The sequence below is a fragment of the Ursus maritimus genome, unplaced genomic scaffold (assembly GCF_017311325.1).
Source record: "Ursus maritimus isolate PB19 unplaced genomic scaffold, ASM1731132v1 scaffold_8, whole genome shotgun sequence".
Lineage (NCBI taxonomy): Eukaryota > Metazoa > Chordata > Mammalia > Carnivora > Ursidae > Ursus > Ursus maritimus.
Window position 1 is genome coordinate 17,811,876 of NW_024426996.1, and position 21,961 is coordinate 17,833,836.

The window sequence follows — 21,961 nt, forward strand, 5'->3', positions numbered from 1 at the left end:
GCCCCCGCCCCGATATTTCAATACTGCAACCGTACTGAAACCCTCTTCACTGGCAAAATAGGTTCAAAACTGAATCATGTTCCTGAGGCTTTGTTCATGCTCCCCTTCCCCCCAGAATGCCCTCTGAAGCTTTGTTTGCTGGCAAATTCCTTCAAGGCCATTTTAAATGTCACCTCCTCCTTCAATCTCTTCCCAGATTCCCTCAATTGGGATTAGGCCTGCCTTATTTGGGGCTGGGTAGAGTTTGCTGGTATGGCAACAGTTGTTACATTTGCATTTGTAATTATCTCATTGTGTCTGTCTTCTCTAGATGCCTGGGGGGAGAGGGGGGCAGAATCCTTGCCTCCATAATTGTACCGAACCCACTACCCAGTGCAGTCAGTACCTGAGGCAGGGAGGCACATGGTAAATAGTTGCTGAATGAATGTAAACAGGATCTTGTTTTTTTAGGTGGGTGTATAAATAAGAAAAAAAGACAATAAAGAAGACAATTACTTGGATATTTTTCTGAAGAAACCAGAGAAAGCTACAAGTAATTTGTTTGCAATTTATAAGAAATGAGCTATTCATTCACAGCTAGAGGATGAAATTCTGGGCTCCCAAGACACACTTCTCTCTCGAAATGCATAGTACCTACCTAAATGTATGATGAATGTCTTGGAGGAAGAAAAAAACTTTTTTTTTTTGGCTGGCCCCAAAAAAGAAAATCAAAGAATAAAATGGTACTTCTGAGAAAATCTTAGCTTTTGTGCAACCTAATTTTGAATTACAGTCAGTTTAGTCATTGTGTTTTAATATAGCCCGTCATTTTGACCCAACACACTCTTTCCTCTCATTCTTTTAACATCATCTAAAATGCTTCAGGACCGTGCAGCTGGATATCTGGATGGCCTGTCAAGACAGTACCTATTTTGATTCTATGCATTAAGATGCCAAAATTTCTTTGTCCCCCAAATCAATGTAAAGCGTCTCTTTATCTTTGTAAATCTGTCATTTACTGCTCATCAGGAAATAAAATTGTGAGTGCTCGTGACCTCTGACTGATTGCCGGAATATGTTCTGTGGTGTTTAATTGGAGCTTACTCCCATCATGGCAGCCCTTTCAAGAATATTCAATGTTGCAGTCTCTCCGCATTGTCTCGCCTTGGTCAGTGGTGGATTTTGGTGAGATAACAAGGACAGGGCACACCCTGGCTAGCTCACCATTCCCAACCAGAGAACTCCCAAAGAGAAGTGTGACTAGAACATGGGCACAGCAGTCCTTCCTGTGGCCTCCTCCACTCTTTCTCTACTTCCCATGTTTTTATGTTTCTGGACAATACTGTAAATATATGGTGAATTTAATCCTCCTAAAGCACTGATTTCACCTTAATGCTCAATCAGGTGATGCCCATCCCCCCCCCGCCCTTACCCAAGAATGTATTTCCCCTCAACCCCCTTCCCAAGGGAGGATGGCAGGCTCCATACAGCCTGGCTGCAGATGCCTCCCCAGCCTTGCCTCCCACCTCAACCAAATGCCCCTCACGTCAGCCCCGCTGCCCCACAAACTCTTCTCCACAAATATTTTCTACTCCCTTTTCAGGAAGTTTCTCTGCTAACAGCCTTCTGTTCCTTCTCAGTATGTTGCAACTCTGTGCATCATCCCAGGCCCAGCTCAAATGCTACCCTCTCCACACACCCTGTCCTAATCCCCATAGTCAACTAGTCAACTCTCACTGTAGTGTAGACACAGATCTTTGTTATCAGTGTATGCATAGCAATAATCGGGTTACTCCTTATACTGTAGTTATTTGTGTCCACATTTATGTTCCCTTGAGCCAAGGTTCCTGCTTTTGTTTTACTCTTTTAATTCTTGTATTTCCCATTTCCAAGCATAGGGCCTTTGATTCATTCTTCACCGGATATTCACTGAGCACCCTCCTGTGGGCCAGGCCTTGTTCTAGGCAATGAGGATAAAACAGGACACGGAAGATAAAATGTCTTCCCTCATAGAGCATACGCTTAGTGAAAGAAGGTCTGATTATAAAATAAATTGATAAAATATAGTACAAGGTGCCATGGAGAATAAGAGAGCAGACTGGTACAGGCTGCTCAGAGGTGTGGAGTAAGGGTGATTTAAAATCGGTTTTCAGGGAAGCCCTCCCCGAGAAGGTCCCATCTTGGGGAAGATTTGTGGGGGTGAGGGAACAGTCATGTGCCTTTGTGGGGGGCAGCGCAGGAAGGTGCCGGGGATATCCAAGGTCCGCATGGAGGCCAGAGGGGCCGGAGCCAGGGGGAAGTAGGGGACCAAGTCAGAGGGGAGTGCCCTTGGAGGTGGGGGCCTGGGTGTTTACCCTTAGCAGGGTGTTGAGCTAACAAATACCACGGTCTGCTCTGGGTTTTGAAAGGATCTCCCTGGCCGCTGTGGTGAGATATAGCCAAGATCAGGAGCATTTTTAGATCAGGATTTCCTGGCACGTTGCATGTGGGTGTTCAAGAAATTGAAGTCTCAGGTGACCCTGAGGCTTTCGGTGTGAGAAATAGGAAGGCAGGAGCTGCCATTAATGGAGAAGTAGAGACTGCAGGTTCAGGGGAACAGGATCAAAAGGACATCTGCGTCTACTGACGTTTAAAGGCGCCCACAGATCATTAAGTACGAGATTGCACATGTACACGCACGGGGGAAAGCTGGACGAGGGACGTTTAACTGCGAACAGTTACTGTGTCGGCGTGGCATTGCTGGGGGCTTTCACGTCCCATTTCCTAACTCTTAATTCCACGTGCGTGCAGTCCCCAAGTCCAGGGGATCTGAGGGCAACAAGCTGTGTGAGACGTGGCCCGGGCCTCAGTGTGTGTGGGAAGAGGGCAGAGAGCAGAGCAGGTGAGGTAGGGTGATCGGACCTCGTAAGTCTGCCCATGTGCCGGGCCTCTGCTCGCGGCTTTGCTCGTTTCTTTCTTCACCCACCAGAAAGCTCAAACCCTGGAGGCCAGCTCACAGTAACAATCAGAATAGAAGTGGATTCACTATGGGCTTAAAGTAGCATTAATTATTTGCTTAGGAAAATTGTTTCTTGTCAGTAACTCCATTCAGAAAACCATATTATAGGGGCACCCCGGTGGCTCAGCTGGTTAAGTGTCTGCCTTCGGCTCAGGTCATGACCCGGGGTCCTGGGATCGAGCCCCATGTAGGGCTCCCTGCTCACCGGGGAGTCTGCTTCTCCCTCTCCCTCTGCCCCCTGGCTTGTGCTCTCTCCCTCTCTCTTGCTCTCGCTTTCTCACAAATAAATAAAATCTTTAAAAAAATAAAAACTAAAAATTAAATTTAAAAAAATTTTTTTAAATAGAAACATGCGGTCCTCTTAGCGGCACGCTTGCAAGTTGGGGGTGGGTTATGTCGCAGCTCTACATGCTTCATGTCCTTGGATAACTGTGAAGCCACCTTTATTGGTGATTTTCCTCATTTTGCTCCTAATCCTGAGACACACCCTTATTTATACCCTGTAGCCTTGTAATGCTTACGATGAACATGAAGTGACCTCTTCTGTGGGCATGAGAAGTTGAGGAAGACTGAGAAGGTTGATAATTTATGAAGTCTGTTCCAGGGTGTTTTCTGGACAGGGAACTGTACAAAATGAGAAACTGTATGAGGTCACCCCATACAAGGTGTGTGGCAGGCAGCCTGGCTGTGGGAGAACGGGCATCAGGCAGTGAACTGTGTCTTACGAGGCCCTGGTTTCCACGGTTCTCAATGGGGACGTGGTGGTTCTGAGTGTTTGGGGGAGTTTGGGTTCTGAGTTGTTGATTCATCTTTGGCCGTGGGAAGGATGCAAGATGACGTCCGACCTTCTTCAGCACTGGTCTGCACCCTTCAAAGAAACCTCTGCTCCCATCTCTTTCATGTGGTTTTTGTCTTTCCAAAGAAGTCATCAGTATAATTTCTAAGAGACTGTTGGGAGGATTTTTGTACAAGGTCATACCCTGCTTCACCGACAGAACATTAAAAGCCTAGTCTACATTCTCTTTCAAGTTTCTCACCGAATTCCTAAGTAGTCACCATTAAGCTGGAATAAATCTGTAGTTCTTCTTGTTTCTCTTAGATCACAAATGGGTAGGGCATCAGTGAGATTAGGACAGCTACTTGTAATAATAGACTTCTAATTATTGAGTGCTTGCCATATGTTTACCAAAGAGCCTTATATGTATTGACTCCCTTAATCCTCATGGCAGCCCTAGGAAATAGGTACTATTATAGTCCCATTCTATAGATGAGAAAATTGAGGCTTAGGGAGGTTAAGCAATTTGCAGGACATCACCCCACCACCAAGTGGCAGAGCCTGGTCTTGAAACCAGAGAATCTGGACCCAGGATACATGTTCACGGCTCTGGCTGGGGTCTGCATTCCCACTCTAATGGAGAGGGGACGAATTATCATTAGGGCCATCCCCTTTGGTATAAGGCCTCCACCGAGCAGCTGCCAGTCGGCTGGCCCAGGACATCCAAGCTCCGGGTTTGGGGTTTGACAGCCATGTGCAGTTGCCTAGCATTCCTCAGCCTTGGCGTTCTACCACAAGCCATGTAAGATTCTGCCTGAGTTTCCTTCTCAGGGTCCCCATCTCTTGAACTTAGTGGACTTGTCTGTCCGTTGGGGATTTCTTGTTTGCTCTGGTTTGTTTCTTGTTTGGTTGTTTCTCGTCGCTGAGCCAGGCCTGAGGTGCTGGTGTGAGGGCGCAGCAAGAGGGAGCCAGCGTCCTGAGGAGGGATAGTTTATTTTGGCACTTAGAGCTGGGACTAGGGGTCAGAAGAGGTTGCCGTGACACTCTTTCAGAGCCGTGGGCTAGGGACTTTCAGGCACAAGGATTTCATTTTCAACCAGCTGTGGTCAGATGGCTTTACAGGGTTGTTGTATGTTTGTCTTTTTGCCTTAGGGATAGGGACGCATGTGAAGTAATTGCATATGGCGGAGGCTCTAGAAAAGATTCTTCAGAGCTACTCAACCAGGCATGTCAACACCTTACTGTCGTCTATGAAAGAAAATTAGTAGTGTTACCTAGCCTTTTTTGGACCTCCCAGGGTACCGTGAGTATTCATTGATTCCGGATCTATAAAATGCAGTTAGCTCTTTAGGGGGAAGTTATGGGTGTGTATCTATAAAACCTTCGTAAAAATTGTATATGAAAGGTTAGTGGCTGCTAAGTAAGGAAGCCATTCCCTGGCCTTAATTCTTCCGCATCCTCGGGGAGACCACCCATTTGCTTGGCACATCTGATTCAGCAGGGCAGAATTCTGCGAAATTATTCTTGCCTCAGAATCCTTGTACCTCTCAAGTAGCTCATAGGCAGAGTGACTTTGTCATTTTTATATGGAAGGGTGTGAGGTATTGAATCAGATATTTGGCCTGTAAACAGAGTGTGAGAATGCATTTAGAGTATCTGAATGTCAGCTAGAATACAAGATTCAGCTGTCGCAACAAGAAACCCAACACTAATGTGGCTTAAAAATGAAGTTTATTGGGGCGCCTGGGTGGCACAGCGGTTAAGCGTCTGCCTTCAGCTCAGGGCGTGATCTCGGTGTTCTGGGATCGAGCCCCACATCAGGCTCTTCCGCTATGAGCCTGCTTCTTCCTCTCCCACTCCCCCTGCTTGTGTTCCCTCTCTCGCTGGCTGTCTCTGTCTCTGTCGAATAAATAAATAAAATCTTTAAAAAAAAAAAATGAAGTTTATTTGTATTCTCATGTAAGAGTCCAGGGTGACGGTCCCACGTCATGGGAGGAGGAGAGGCTCCTGAGAGCCAGGCCATGCCCAGCATAGCTTCTTTCTTCCACTCATCGCTGTCTCAGCCCATGGGAATGAGTGTCTGAGAGCTGTGTGTGCCGGGCCGGGAAGATTCCGTTGGCAGGAATTCATTCACATGGTGGCTTCACAGCACAGGGGGTTTGGGCGGTCAGAGGCCTAGCTATGCTTCGAACATGGAAGAAGGGGAGAATGGGTCTTCATAGACAGCTCACAGTCGGGGCACAGTCGGTCCCTCTGGCCACCAGATATCATTGAACACCCTGTTTCCAGCTTGTAGAACACTCTCTCTTCATCCCAAACCAGACAAGCAAAACCCATCTGTTAATGTGCTGCCTGAAAGTTCTCGGTCTCTGGGTAATGCACAGTCCTTCCCATCACGCTTGGATGTGGTCCCTAATGGTCTGGCAGCCTGTGAACTGAAAGGCCCATGATCTCCCCTCTACACTCATACTCACACTCAGTGTACCATGGTAGAGCAGGGGATGGAAAACCACAATTAAAATTGCCATTCGAAAAAGAGCAGAAAGAAACGCACACAGCTGCCCCCGGCCCAGAGCCATGCTGGAATCCCGGAGAAGGCTCCCTGGCCTGGCAGAGGGGAACTTCCCTGATGGGACCCTGATTCTGTTCTTCAGGAGGACCCCATCGTTCATGGCTCTGTGTGTCCTTGGCCCTGCCCTTGGGGGGCATCTTCCTAGCCTCTTGAGCCGAATCTTAAGTGGGTGCTGGGATCTGCCCTCCTTGGTGGCCGCCCAGCTTTTGCAGGGCATTGCCTGCCGGAATGAATTTGGAGGTCTGAGAGTACAGCGGTCACAAGGTTTTATTGGCTTGGCTGCAGTACCTTCACAAAAACCACAATTCCCTCAGAAACTCCACTGGCTTCTGATCTGTTAATTTCCAGGCAGTTCACATACCAGCAATCTCTCCCCAAGTTCTTTCCAAGTCATGGCTCTCAAGCCTGCTTTATTTCTTTCTTCCATGCTCTCCTCTCTCAACTTAATGGTAGCCGTTTTGGGGCCTTGGAAACAAAAGGCTTTGGAAGGAAGGCAACATGCTTTTCTCTCCTCTCTAATCTCCTGCTGTATGAGGTGCAGAAGCCACGGGCCATTCCAACCCTTCAGGGCCCCAGATTTCTAAACTCTTCCCTGGCTTTTGCATCGGTCTCTTTGCAGAGCCGGCTGTCCTGCCCCAGGCTCGTCTCTTTCTTGTAATTCTACTAAGAACAAGAACAGCTAATTCATACTAATATGCAGGCTCTTTTCAATCATTTCTCATGAAGTTATAAGCGCCATCGGAATGTGATCTGCTCTCCAAGTCAGACACATCAAGGGACAGTTTTGTTTTCTTTTTTTTTTGAAGAGTCAAGAAACTTTGTTGACACAGGCCAGATTTTTGTAAGACATTTTCCCCTACTTCTATTTTTTTTAACTGTGGTAAAATATCATAACGTAGAATTTACCATTTTACCCAATTTAAGTGTGTGATTCGGTGACACTCCCACTGCTGTGCACCCGTCACCACCACCCTCCGCAGCTCCTTTCGTCTTGCAAAACGGAAACTCTGTCCCCATTAAACATGAACTCCCCATTCCCGCTTTCTCCCCAGTCCCTGGCAACCCATTCTCCTTTCTGTCTCTCTGAATTTGACACCCTCGGTGTACCCTAAAACTGCAGTCATAACACTATGTGTCCTCCGTCCCTGGCTTATCTCATTTAATACGATGTCCTCAATGGTCATCCGTGTTGAAGCACGGGTCAGAATCCCCCTCCTCTCTACGGCTGAGTAATATTGTAAATATGTACGTATGTCCCACATTTTGTTTATCCGTTTCCCCATCGATGGGTATTTAGGCTGATTCCACCTTTTGGCTGTTGTGAAAAATGCTGCTGGGAACAGGAATATGCAAATATCTCTTCCAGCCTCTGCCTTCCGTCGCTATGGCTTCATAGCCAGAAATGGAATTACTGGATCAGATGTCAATACCTAGTTTAATGTTTCCAGGACCCTCCACCCTGCTTTTCACAGCAGCTGCACCGTGCTCTGTTCCCAGCAGTGGTGCACAAGGGTTCCAATTTCTCCACGTATTTACCAACACTTGCTATTTTCCGGGATATTTGTGAGGTTTTTTTGATAATAGATATCCTAATGGGTGTCTTTTTTTGATGTGCTATTATTTTTTTTACTTTTTTTATTATGGTGAAATATATATAACATAAATTTTGCCATTTTAACCATTTTTAAGTGTAAAATTCAGTGGCATTAATTACATTCACAGAGGTGTACAACCACCACCATTCTATTTCCAAAACTTTTTCTTTTTCAAAGATTTTATTTTTAAGTAATCTCTCCACCCATCATGGGCCTTGAACCCACAACCCTGTGATCAAGAGTCCCATGCTCCACCGAGTGAGCCAGCCAGGTGCCCCTTCCAAAACTTTTTCATCACCCCATTGATGAAGTATTGAAGAGTCAATTTTAGACATTATGACAATTGATCCCTAAATGCTTCAGTATGTATCTCTAGAAAATAGAGACCTTTTCCTATATTATTACCCTATGATACTCTACTATTATCATATGAACACTAGTCACTCACACTCCACTGGAGAGAACTTACGCTTCGAGTAACTTACACTTACGTGAGAGGGAGGCTGCTAATTATAGTGTAGTTGAGCAGCCACTTGCCGGGTTATGATGGAAGAAGGGAGAGTGGATTCTGGTGCTTTACCAACCTACAGCACTAATGCAATAAAGGCTTTACTGATTCACAGTACACGGATTTTGGTGGCCGGTGATACTGGGAGTTTGGTGCCGCGTCTCAACGATGTAATCAAGGAGTCCGTTCTTTCCGTCTTCTGCTCTGCCATCCTCAGTATGTCGTCTTTGGATCCTCATGTTTGTTGTCTCATGGTCACATGATCACTGCCACGGCACTAGGTGTCATATTTTCACAGCAGCATCCCAAGAGGGAAAGGAGAGGAGTGGAAGAAGCTTTCCATTACCAGGGATGCAAACCTTTCTCATTTGCTCTTCAGCAAGTAGACTTCCCCTTGACTCTCACTGGCCGGGTTCAAGGTCTCTGGAAAGATACTCATCGCAGGAGTGACATAGCTATGATTAGCCCAGACCAGTAATGACTTCCACCAGTCAGGGCTGCACGCATTGCAGGCCTGACTAAAACTAGACACTGTTACCTAAGAAAAAGAGGAGAAATGACTGGCGGGTTGGCAATAAATCTGCCCCATGGGCAACATTTTTAAATATTGTTAAAGATACCAGTAGACTCTGGGGTGGATCTTGGCTTAGAAATTCTAAGAAGATATCAAATTGAAAACCTGGTAGAAGGGGCTTCTTTCTAGGATTATTCCATAAATGGTGTGGGGACAGCGTCTGCCATCTGTTTCTGAGAGAAAGAGTTCTTCGGGCCACTCGCATGAGAGGAACCCTGTGGTGATCTGTCAATGGAATGATGGTAACTGCTCTTAGAAATCAAGAGAGCACTGGGGAAAGGGACGCCTGGGTGGCGCAGTCGTTAAGCGTCTGCCTTCGGCTCAGGGCGTGATCCCTGTGTTCTGGGATCGAGCCCCACATCGGGCTCCTCTGCTAGGAGCCTGCTTCTTCCTCTCCCACTCCCCCTGCTTGTGTTCCCTCTCTCGCTGGCTGTCTCTCTATGTCAAATTAATAAATAAAATCTTTAAAAAAAAAAAAAAGGAGAGCACTGGGGAAAAACCAGTCATCATGGTTCTACTTAGAATCATCATGTTCTTTTGGAGATGATAATATTTTACGGAAATCTTTTACTAATTAATATATTGTCTCTTGCCAGTGCTCACGAAAATTATTTGGGGGCAAAATTGACCTCATTGATTGAAAAATACTGTTCACATCCAATTAAAGAAAGTCATATATTTTAGGGTGACACCAGGTCACTCAAATTATGCTTTCCCAAACTTAGGGTTCAATGAAAGCAAAATTTTTACTGTCAGCATAATGAGCTGGTTGTATTGCAGATTTATATGTGAGAGCCTGTAAACATTTTAGCAAAACAAAACAAGTAGTTCTTGTTATTACCCCTTATTATTGTAAATGAATTACAAAAGAACACAAGCCTTTCACATTTGCCCATGACATGACCGGAAAATAACTTGAGATTCCCAGAAGGTTAAAAAAAACAAAAAAAATCAAGGATGCTCTTGGTTCATAGACACTGTGACAATCCCAGTTATTAGGGGGTGACTCGTTAATCTTTCCTGTTCCATTCCAGCTGGCCCTGAGAGCAGGAAGAAAAATTGCTTTGGCAGGGAGCTCATTTCCTGATAAATTAAAAAAAAAAAAGAAAGAAAGAAAGAAAGAAAGAAAGAAAGAAAGAAAGAAAGAAAGAAAGAAAGAAAGAGATAACTGAAGATCCTGGACATCACTTGCCGTGGAATATAGTTAACATTTATTGAAAAGCCATCAAATGCTAGGCAAAATTATCAGTACTTTCAAAGTATTTCCAACCATCATAAAAACCCTCTGAGTAAGTACCATTATTCTTCCCACTGAACTGATGAAGCCACTGAGGCAGAGAGAGAGCTTAACAACCAGCTGGCACAACCAGTGGTGGCAGAGCTGAAACTCCAAGACCCGGTCACCTGGCTCCAGGGTCCTTGAGCTATAGCTGCCTCCACCGTGACCCTGGTTTGTGCAAAACCCTTCTTTTTTTTAAAAGATTTTATTTATTTATTTGACAGAGAGAGAGACAGCCAGCGAGAGAGGGAACACAAGCAGGGGGAGTGGGAGAGGAAGAAGTGGCCTCCCAGCAGAGCAGGGAGCCTGATGTGGGGCTCGATCCCAGGACCCTGGGATCACGCCCTGAGCCGAAGGCAGACGCTTAACGACTGAGCCACCCAGGTGCCCCTGTGCAAAACCCTTCTGACTGATAACAGGCAAATCCTTTCCAGCCCCAGAAAATATTGTCTCAACTTTGGGAACATTTGATTGTAAGTGTTTTCTCACCAATAAAGTTGTAAAATCCATAAATGAAGATGATCCGGTGGGCTTTGCTTTTCCGTTTGTAGACTGGTGGAGTTGTACCACCGCCTGATAGAACAGGAGGTTGGTCTTCAAGGAGTATCACTGGGAACAGGACGCTATACTCTTTAACTTCAGTAGCTTCATGAGGTTATACTGTAAGGACCATCTGTTTGGAAATTTGATGATAAAAGTATAAAGAATGATATGACCTCAACTTTATCAAGACCCGTTTTCTGAGTCAGTTAAAGTAGTTGGAGTCAGGAGCCGAGGAAAAGTGTGCTTAATGCAACACTTTGTTGGGACACCTGGGTGGCTCAGTCCCTCGGCTCAGGTCATGATCCCAGGGTCCTGAGAATGAGTCCCGCATCGGGCTCCTTGCTTAGCGGGGAGCCTGCTTCTCCCTCTGCCTGCTGCTCCCCCTGCTTGTGTTCTCTCTCTCTCTCTGACAAATAAATAAGTAAAACCTTAAAAAAAAAAAAAAGTAACACTTTGTTTGCTTCTGTGATATTGTAAGTTTTCAAATGGTCAGGTCTTCTCTTGACGATTTACAGCTGGAAGACTTAGAGAACAAAAGTCCCCCCCGGGAGCCACCACAGATGTTTGCCACAGGTCAGGTTCTCTCTGAGCAAGAACGAAAGCTTCGGGCGAACAGGGGGCCTCTGACTCTGGGCTGAAGAGTCTCCACGATGCAGTCTCACTCGTGCCACAGATGGGTGAAAGAGAGGGAAGATCACTCAAACTTTGGGAATATTTATTGCAAGAAAGGCACACACGATAGAAATGTGCAGAGAGTACAGAGAGCTCGTATTGGCTCTCTAGGAGGATTTGACCATCTGGATAACAGCTTTGCAAATCATTTGGACAAATGATACCATTTGGAGGAGAGCTTTCCAAACCAAATCTAAATGCCAGAACCCTTTCAAGAAGGTTTGTGCAATTTTAGACTCTTTTCCACCTCTTGTCAGAAACTCACGAGGTGCCATTTTTCCAGATATAGTTTACCATTTGGGCACAGGAACAATCCTAAGTTTCTTTACTCTAAGGTATCACTGGAAGATTAATATCAATGGAGTAAATATTACACAGAACAAACAAAAAAAGAAGTATAATTCAGAATGCAAAGATAAAAGTATCTTAGGAGTACGGAGTACTCCTTCCCCACTTCCCCTCTTTCCTTAAAAAGGCAAGGAAAAATGTTCTCTTAGCTGGTGGGTACCGTGTTGCTGTAGCTCAGAGAAAGAGTAGAATGTGTCCTCGCTAGGAAGTGTAAGGAAAGTTTGGGTCACACTTTCTAATGTCACCGGAAGTAATGGACCAGTTTATTTTAATGGTGTCTGGAAGGATAGAAGAAGGAGAATCATCTCCGTTTCAACTTTTAATTCTCAGATAACATGAGGCAGCGAGGAGCGTTAGTTTAATAGACTGATTCATTCACTCTTTGTAGAGATACTGCCAGTCAAATATCTAAACTTATCAAGCCAGCACAGCTCAGAGAGGATTATGAAACCTAACCAAATCAAATGTTATTTCCTGCCGCTTCCAGAATGCTCCTCCAGCACAGAGGGTAGAGGAGGCACCAGTGCTGTTTCTCTCCTGCAGGTTCTTTGGTCACATTATAAGCTGCATATGGCCTAAAGAAGGATAGTAGATTATTTTAGACAAGAAAAGTATATGTGACAGAGTCCTCTACGTGGTTAATACAGTCCCACCAGAGAGGGAGAAAGAAGTAAACAGGACCAAGATGTGTCAGATGGGGCATTGATAGGTTAACAATACCAGAAACAATACCAGATAACTCGAAGATGGATTGGGAGGTGACTTAGGTAAGGGAGCCTTCCCCATCTACACACACACACACACACACACACACACACACACACACACAGAGTTGCTCTGGTCTTAAGCTCATACTTGTCAGTTGACAAAAGAGCCTGGCGTGGTGGGGTGTGTTATGACTAAAGTATATGTTCTGCATTATAAGACTCTTCCTTTACTATTTCAGAAAACTGACTTAGATCATCACGTATTTCCTGATCCTTGTCAAAGTGATTTACAAACTGTCTAGGGTCTAACCCACTTCAATCAGACAACAGAGATCTATAGTTTAAAAAGACATAACCATGGGGTGCCTGGGTGGCTCAGCTGGTTAAGCATTGGGCTCTTGATTTCAGCTTAGGTCATGATCTCAGGGTCATGAGATCTAGCTTCGACTCAGGCTCCACGCTGAGCATGTTGCCTGCTTGAGATTCTCTCTCTCCCTCTCCTTCTGCCCCTCTCTCCCCTCCCTGGCTCGCACTCTCAGATAGATAGATAGATAGATAGATAGATAGATAGATAGATAGATAGATGGATAGATAGATAGACATAACCAGGGGTGCCCGGCCAGTTCAGTCAGTAGATCATGTGACTATTGATCTTGTGGTCATGAGTTCAAGCCTTACATTAGGGATAGAGCTTACTTAAAAAAAAAAAAAGGCAAGAAAGACATAACCAGATCACAAATTTAAATGTAAAATTATAAATCTTTCAGAAAAAAAATAGAAAATCTTTGAGATCAAGGGGTAGGCAAAGACTTCTTAGACTTGACTTCAAAAGCACAATCCATAAGAGAAAATCTTGGTAAGCTGGATCTTAACCAAAATTAAACTTTGGTGGGGGGCACTTGGCTGGCATAGTCAGTAGCGCATGAGACTCTTGATCTCCCGGGTGTGAGTTCAAGTCCTATATTGGGCATAGGACTTCCTTAAAAAAAAATTAAACTTTCGCTCTGCAAAAGACCCTGTTAAGTGCCAAGACCATTCAATGGGGGGAAAGACAGTCTTTTAAACAAATTGTTCTGGATATGCAAATGAATGAAGTCACCTTGTACCATATGCAAAAATTAACTGAAAATGGATCAAAGACCTAAAAGGGAAGAGCTAAAGGTATAAAACACCTTGAAAAAAACATAGGCGAGAGCCTCATTATGTTGGATTTGACCAAAAGCACAGACAACAAAAGAAAAAATAAAGTGGACTTCATCAAAATTAAAAACTTTGGTGCATCGAGGGACACTAGCAACAGAATGAAAAGGCAAGGCACATAATGGGAGAAAAATTTGTAAATCATGTATCTGACAAGGGATTAATATCCAAGGATTGATTAATATATATATTAATATATAAAGAACTCTTACCATTCAACAATAGAAAAACCAAACAACCCAATTAAAAAATATGCAAAAGGCATGAGTAGACACTTCTCTAAAGATATATTAATGGCCAATAAGCACATGAAAAGACACTCAACATCACTAATCAGTAGGGAAATGCAAATCAAATGGCTACTATTAAAAAAACAGAAAATAACAAATATTGGTGAGGATGTGGAGAAATTAGAGCCTTCGTGTACTGCTGATGGGAATGTAAAATGACACAACTACTCTGGAAAAAGCCTGACAGATTCTTTAAAACTAAACATGCAGAGGTGCCTGGGTGGCTCAGTCGGTTAAGCGTCTGCCTTCGGCTCAGGTCATGATCCTGCGGTCCTGGGATCGAGCCCGCGTCGGGTTCCCTGCTTAGTGAGAGGCCTGCTTCTCCCTCTGCCCCTCGCCTCTGCTCGTGCTTTCTCTCTCCTCTTTCTCTCTCTCTCATAAAAAAAAAAAATTAAACCAGTAAAAATAAAATAATTAGGACAGTAGCCATTAGCCATCTTAGATGCTTTGACAGTAAGATAAGAAGAGCAATGCATACTGAAAGATATCAAAGGATATCAGGAAGGATGTCTGCATTCTTCTAGAAAAGCAGGAGCCCAGAGAGGAAGATAGTATTAAGCTGTCCTGAGCCCTGCCTTGGAGGGAGAGCAGCTCATCCTGAAAGGCACTGGTCTGCTTGGCAGTTAGAGTTGGCACGGCTGCCACTTCCGGAGCACGTTTTATGTATGAGGTGTTTTACCTACATTGTCATTAATCCTCAGCACGATCCTACCAAATATTAAGTTATCAGCTTACTTACTAAGGCTTAAGAGATGAAATAGCAGAGATCACATGAGTAGCAGGTGACGGAGATGGATTTCAGGTCTATGCACCACCGTACCAATTCCGTCCCGCCATACTGCTTCTCTTTAGACGAAGCGAGCATGTAAAACTATTGTAGCTTGATGCCATGGTCTTAGAATTACCTCGCCAACTGTCTTCATTCTACTTTCCTGCTTCCACATTTTGATTGCGTCCATGAACACGTTGGCATTGATTTATTCACTGGTCTATAGTAAAAACGGTTAAGAGGCATGGGTTCCCCCCAGGCTGGTGATTCTCGGTGCCCTGGACATTTAGTTACTGCAGACATGGAGGATACTGCACTTGGGTTAACCTCCAGAGTACTGCCTCCCTTGTGATTTCTCTTTGATGTCCTCCCTCTTTTAAAATTCAGTCTTCATGCAGCAAGATGGGGAAATGGTGTTACACATGTAAGTAAGTAGATGCTACGTCTATAGCTGATGATGACATTATTTTTGTTAGCCAAATTGATAGCTTTATTGTAAGCCCACAGTTTTCTGGACATAGATAAATGAAAAGACACTGACTAGCCGTAGTGGGCGTGCTTCAAATGTTCATCATCCTCCCACATTACATAAACGGGGTAGCCAGGCACCGCTGGTTCCTACAGTAGCTCTTATATATTGTATAGACTGTTCCATATCAATAGCTGTAATCCTGAGACTTCACCTCAATTATTTCCACCACCTGGTACGGTCCGTGGCGCAAGCAGGATGTCAGTGCTTGTGGATTGGACTGGATTGGAGGAGACTGGATTAAATTGGTGGAAAGTGGTTCTAATGTCTTTCAACTCTTAGCTTCTGTCATTTATTTCACATCCCTACCCAGACAACTGTCTAGACTCCACCATGACTGTTCACAGACACATTCTTAGGTTCGGGCGTCTGTCCCCTCACCTGAAAGATCTACTTTCTCAGGTAGGTCACTTCTGGTAACCAAGACCTTCCTGACACCTTCCAGGTCGCCAGCCTCCAGGGAGGGCCATGTTATTTCTCTGATGCCAGGACTTGGGTGGTCCAGGGAGTGTCAGCGTGCAAAAGCAGGCATCATGGAGGTGCTCAGATATGTAGCAGCACTGGTTCAAACTCGTAAGCAACTGATGGTTCACTGGAAAACTCAAAATAATGAGCAGTGCCAGCTCCTTAGAGATGCCTATTAATTACATTCTTCTTCTGTTTGTCAGGTCACCTGTGGAGGTCGATTTCTCATAGATATTCCTGCAGCTTCTCTTTTTCACTTCCATTTTGGCGGGGAATCTTTTTATTCATTTGTTTTCATTTTCAAATATAACATCCAAAATGCCTGACATCTGTTCTTGTTCCCCATTGTGTTCATTGGAGTTAATTAAAAATTATTCACAACACATTGTTTTCCCGAACATTCATCTTCAGAGTCTTCGGAGATAGTTGCTCAATAACGTGTCATGAGAAAAGTTCAGATTAGCAAAGCATTTGTCATTTCCTCCTGCATTGCTAATTTATTTAGTAAGCATTTATTTCTAGCATTCTGGTCTGCCAAGCTGTAGATATATGGCCGTGCCAGATCCATACAGCCATAAATCCACAACTGTTAATAATCGCACTGAAAGTAGGTTGAGATAAGCCTTTGGTACCTGGCTCTCCTGAAAGTCCTAACGCAAACCCTTTTGTCCTTGCTTAAAAATACTGACGCTCATATAAGGATAACTGTGTTTATGAAAAGTCTCCCATTTAGTTCTCAACTAGGGCGCTGGAATATTTAAGCTAATGCTAGATAACAATCATCCTTGTTAGCGGCTCAAGGGATTTCCACGCGCATAAATGGTTGATTTGGATCCTGGTTTCATAAAATACACTTCTTTTCGGTTAAAGTAAACCCCCTTTCCTCCCTGAAGGAGTAAGGTGCATTTTTGCCCTAGTTATTGATGGCTGTTGATTTTCTTTCAGTGCTACAGGCATGGATGGGAAGAAATGCAGCGTATGGATGTTTTTACCTCTTGTGTTTACTTTGTTTACTTCAGCTGGATTATGGATAGTGTGAGTATTCTCTTAATTATTTAAGGACTCGGGCGCAGTGTAGATCGAAATGTAGTTTTGAGAGTATATGGCATCGCTCTGTAAGCATATTTATAAATAGTTTAAAATAATGTTTACTAATTCGACCTTGCTTAAGTCCCCACTTGGCTTCCCTTCTTCTATTACCCAAAGTAAATAGCAAGATTGAGTAATAAATTATGCAAAGTATATTCACCAGTAGTGAAGAATACTGGTTTTCTTTTGTGTTCGAATGTTCTTTCAGTAATGAATGTTCTATAAACTGATGATAGGGATTCATTATTTGCAAGATTTGCTCGTTATTCTCACATGCTAAAGATTCCATTCACAGTCCAGTGCATCGTCCAGTGTGACTGGGTTTGGTATGTTTATAAAACGGGTATCGTTACATTGTAAGTCTCGGCTCATCACAAAACGCCTCCCACGTGTGCTTATGTCAAGTACTGTTTCGCTTTCAGCAAACTATTTTAGTTCCTCGCAGTTCACTGAAAGAGGTGGACACACTCCTGTGAAATTAGACAATTTGAATTCTAATTTTAGTTTGCTCAAAGTTAAAAGGTCTTATTTCTTTGTTTTCCAGTTTCCAGATTATAATGATTACCATCATTTTGGGAGGGTGTTTTGAAAATTCAAGAAATAGAATTAATAATCACATTTGAACTTCAAAGAGCTAAGTGGTCTATAGGTAAACATAGTGAAAGAGATTTTCCCAGTTGGGAAACAATGAATATGATTTAATGTGGCTAGTCTAGTAAAACTGGGAATCGAATGAGTCTTTTTTAAAAATTTTCTTTGTTTTATAAACTTTACTTGTTCTTTCTTCGTAGATACTTTATAGCTGTGGAAGATGACAAAATTTTCCCATTAAATTCAGCCGAAAGGTAAAGTCGATCTCTGGGTAATTCATTGTTTATCGATAGACTTAATAAAACTTCTGCCACCGGTGAGGTTAAACTGTGCACAAATGACTGTACTTTAACCTGTGTTTTTTTTCCAGGAAACCGGGCGTGAAGCACGCACCCTATATAAGGTAACTTGATAACTCTTCTGATCTGTTGGGTCCTAGAAGTTGGGAGAGTGACTTAGTTTGGGCTATTGAGTGGCTTATAAACAGCAAAAACTCATGTCTCACAGCTCAGGAGACTGGAGGTCCAAGATCAGGGCGCCAGCAGTCAGGCCTTGATGAGGGCCCTCTTCTGCGTGGTAGACGGCGACGCTCCCATTGTGTCCTCCCACGGCAGGAAGGGACAAGACAGCTCTCTGGAATCTCTTTTATAAGGGCACTAATCCCACTCAGAAGGGCTCTACCCTCATGACCTGGGTATCTCCTGGGTAGCCCCCACCTCCTCATAACATCACACTGGGGGTTAGGATGGCGACATAGGAATTTTGAAGGGACACAGACATTCGGTCCATTGTAGGTGACAGATTTTGAGATCAGAGTAATAAAACAGCCCATCATTTTCAAGTATTGCAGGTGACGAGCCTCCTGCAAGCTGTGTGTTCAGTCAAGTCATGAACATGGCGGCGTTCCTAGGTAAGAAGAGTGACAGAATGCGTGATGTGCTCTGGTATACTTCTTTTTTAATTTAAATCTTCCCGGACCCACATCAAAAGCACCGTGGGCTTAGCTGATAATTTGGTATCCTATCATGTCAATATGCTGAAGCCGGCTTTTCGTTTTGAGGGCCTTTTTTCTCGTACTTTAGTATTCACCCTGCTTACCCTACATCTTCTCTTCCCCTTATCATCTTTATCATTCCAGTGTATTCTTGACTTTATTTCTTTTGCCGCATGAAATGCTGTATTTCACGTGCCATAAAATTCCTGCATGAGAATGTGGTATGGTTCAATACATTTGTGTTAAAAACAATGCCTTATTTATTTCTTCACGGGCAAGGATGGCGAATGCATACACAGGCTTTGTGATAAATATTGATGTGTGGAGACACTGATTTAAATCTAAAGGTCAGCATTAACATGGGTGACACTGTCTCCTGTACATATATACACATACCAAGATGGCAAATGGAGAGGTAGGATAAAAAAAAAAAAAAAAAAAGGAAGAAAACTTTGATACTCAGGTCTGGTCCCCATTCCATCCTTTTCCTTCAGGGCCCAAGACCATCATTTCGTATCCTATCCCCTCTGTTATGTGAGTGTTTCCTTCTGAGGATCGAGGGACCCGGCCATCCTCTCTGTCCTTTTCCACGTCCCCCTTGTATATCATCTCCCCAAGGCCAGTCTCCTCGGTGTCTTTCGAAGGGTCAGCTAATATCATCGTTGGCATGCTGCAGGGGATGGGCCAGTGACAGCTACATTTTTCAACAACAGTTTTCTGGAAATAGTTCTTTTGGATGGTGAGAATTGCAGCCTTGGTGGCACCTGTCCCCCAGAGAGGTGACCTGTGATTTTGTCTATGTAGAACTCCATCCCCAAAAAGTTCGACTCATTCTTAAGATATTGTTTTTCTAATGTTTGCTGTAGGAAAAGGAAAGACCTATAGAACTCACTGGAAAATCAAGGGAGATGGTTGGTCCCGCATGCAACATGGGCACGGTCTTAGTTTAGAAGGCTCAAAACATGAGAAACATGGAGAACATTCCCAGGGAGGCCCAAAAGTCCTCTCTTGAACCCGTGGAGTTTAATGAGAAGCACACTGGGGGACTTGTCTGCAGTTAATAAAGTTTCTCCCCGGAGCTAACTCTGTGTGAGTCAAAACCTTTCACCACCCAGGCGTCCCCAAAACATAGCCCATTTGCCTGAGCAGGAAGTGTCTGGAAGGCATGGACTGCCATGCCACCACTAAGGAGGAGGTCAGATACAACCCTAATGCCGAAGTTGCTGAGTCTTTGAAGAAGCTCTTGGTAGGCAGGATTTTCATGTCCTGGCTACTCCCCGGTTCTGGAAAAGGCGGTACTTCCTGCAGCTGGTGCACACACCTGGGCACCTGTGCCAGTCCCCAGCCAGGTTTTATCTTCCCTGCTGTCAGCCTCAGCTACCATGAGCTTTAATTCTCACTTTTTTTCCTACTCTTGACACCAAGGCATAAAGGACTGCTAAGGAGCCATTTGCATTTAAGAGAACACAAAGCCCCGAGAGAGAATCTTGAATTGCAGGGTCAGGGACCTTTCCTGGTCTGCCTGCAATCACACCACGTAGGCCTGCAGGTCGGTACCTACTCCTACGATCTTCCCCACAGGGTGCAATAATAACAATAATTAATAGCAGTCATTTATATTCCAGGCACAATGCTAAGTGCTTTGCAAATACCACCTCATCTAATCATGAGACACAGGAGACTGCCCTTATTAAAAAGCTGTCACAAGCTGTTTGTCCTCCATTTGGGCTTTAAAGACACCAGTGAACACGCTGGAAGCCACATACTGCTTCCTTCACATTCTTAAGACAAATTGATATTTCCCCATAGTCTTCAGTGTGTAATCTTCAAAATGCCAGTTTGCACAGCTCACAAATGTATCCAGTTATAAAGCTTATGATTAACTAATTATAAAAGCATTTCCAAAAACAAAGGAATGAAAACCAGCTCTCCTCTTCCAGATGACATTCGTCATCATCTTATTCTCGGTCCTCCGCTGTTCCAGCAAGAAGCACTTAGCCTTCACTAGCTCTCGCTCGGAGGTATTGCAGTATCCAGTGTTTATTATCTTCCGTCATTTTCGATGCCATCTGGTAGACACGAAACTGATGAAGATTAGTGTTCAGTGGGAGGACACCAACAATTATTTATTTGTCAACTCTGAGAGTGAAAAAGAATCCATTTACTAATGATTCTCACTTGAAGTGGAGGAGGCTTGCATCTCCCCAGGCCAGTCCCTGTTGGACCTCAGACTATTACTTTAGACGGCATTACTGACTTGAAGAACCACCCGGGCTGCCTATAAATCACTGCTTTTTGGCAGCCATCTAGATTATCATTCACAATCTACAAATGAGTCAGTGGAGCATTTATTAAAATCAGTTAGCAAAGATCTTCTATCTTTTTGATGTAATAATCAAAGATCGAACTCAATTATTTTCTTTATGCAATCAGTTATGCACTTTGTCCCGAATCCACACTTTTATATCCCCTGGGGGGGAAAAGAGACCTAAGACAAATTTCTTGAAAGGAATATTCTTTTCTGCCCTGGACAGGTGGTGAGGATAAAGCTGACAGCTGAATGATTTCGGTCACCTAATAGCAGCTGCTCCCCCTCCTTCAGCAAAAACACAGTGATTGCCGTGTTCTACTGCAGTCATAAATAGGAATTATTGATGCATAAACAATAAAACTAAACAGATGAAAAAAGGATTTGGCCAGGCACCAGTTTAGAACCGCAATGAAGAGCACTATTCTGAGTTTGAACTTTAAAACCCCAACCAGGGGGTCCTGGCTGGCTCGGTCTGCAGAGCGTGTGACTCTTGATCTCAGGGTTGTGAGTTCAAGTCCCACATGAGGCGTGGAGCCCACTTTAAAAACAAACAAATAAATAAAAATAAAGGCCCAGTCAGCCTCACCATAAAAAATTTAGTAAAGAAACTAGGCAAGTATTCTACTCTCTGTGTTCTTTTTAAATAGATAAATAGGGGATACTTATATAGCAAAAGACTGTTCCAAATACCATAAACAACAGAAGGGTGGGTTTTAAAAATTTTTAACAAAACTGTAAATAAAACGTAAAAATTTTTTTTAAGATTTTATTTATTTATTTGATAGAGAAAGAGAGAGCACAAGCAGGGGGAGCGGGAGAGGGAGAAGCAGACTCCCCGCTGAACAGGAAGCCCCACGAAGGGCTCGATCCCAGAGTCCCGGGATCATGACCTGAGCCGAAGGCAGACACTTAACTGACTGAGCCACCCAGCCGCCCCTAAAATCTAAAATGTTTAATGAAACTAAAAGACATATCTTCTGATTGGAACGTTAAGGTCGTAAAAAATTAGTCAGCATATATAAAGACAGCTTTGAAATCACCCCACTGTCCTGAAATCTTTTTCAAGCATGTATAATTAAATCACTACTTGGTTGAAAAGGTCTTTATAATCAATAATCTGAATCTGCCTCCATTAAACCTGTTAATAAAACTGTTAAAGGACCAGAAGCTAAT

At 43.8% G+C, this 21,961-nt stretch overlaps 1 protein-coding gene across 2 annotated transcripts in view; it reads left to right on the plus strand.

Moving 5' to 3' along the window:
• The window catches only part of TMEM150C (transmembrane protein 150C), a 70,326-nt gene that overhangs the window by 36,930 nt on the left and 11,435 nt on the right, over positions 1-21,961 (plus strand). For both annotated transcript variants that reach the window (XM_008693287.2, XM_040625358.1), the window contains exons 2-5: positions 16,749-16,838; positions 17,684-17,737; positions 17,854-17,886; positions 18,326-18,393. In XM_008693287.2, coding sequence (XP_008691509.1) covers positions 16,759-16,838; positions 17,684-17,737; positions 17,854-17,886; positions 18,326-18,393 — 235 coding nt within the window. In that variant the 5' untranslated portion in view covers positions 16,749-16,758. The remainder of the gene's footprint in view (positions 1-16,748; positions 16,839-17,683; positions 17,738-17,853; positions 17,887-18,325; positions 18,394-21,961) is intronic.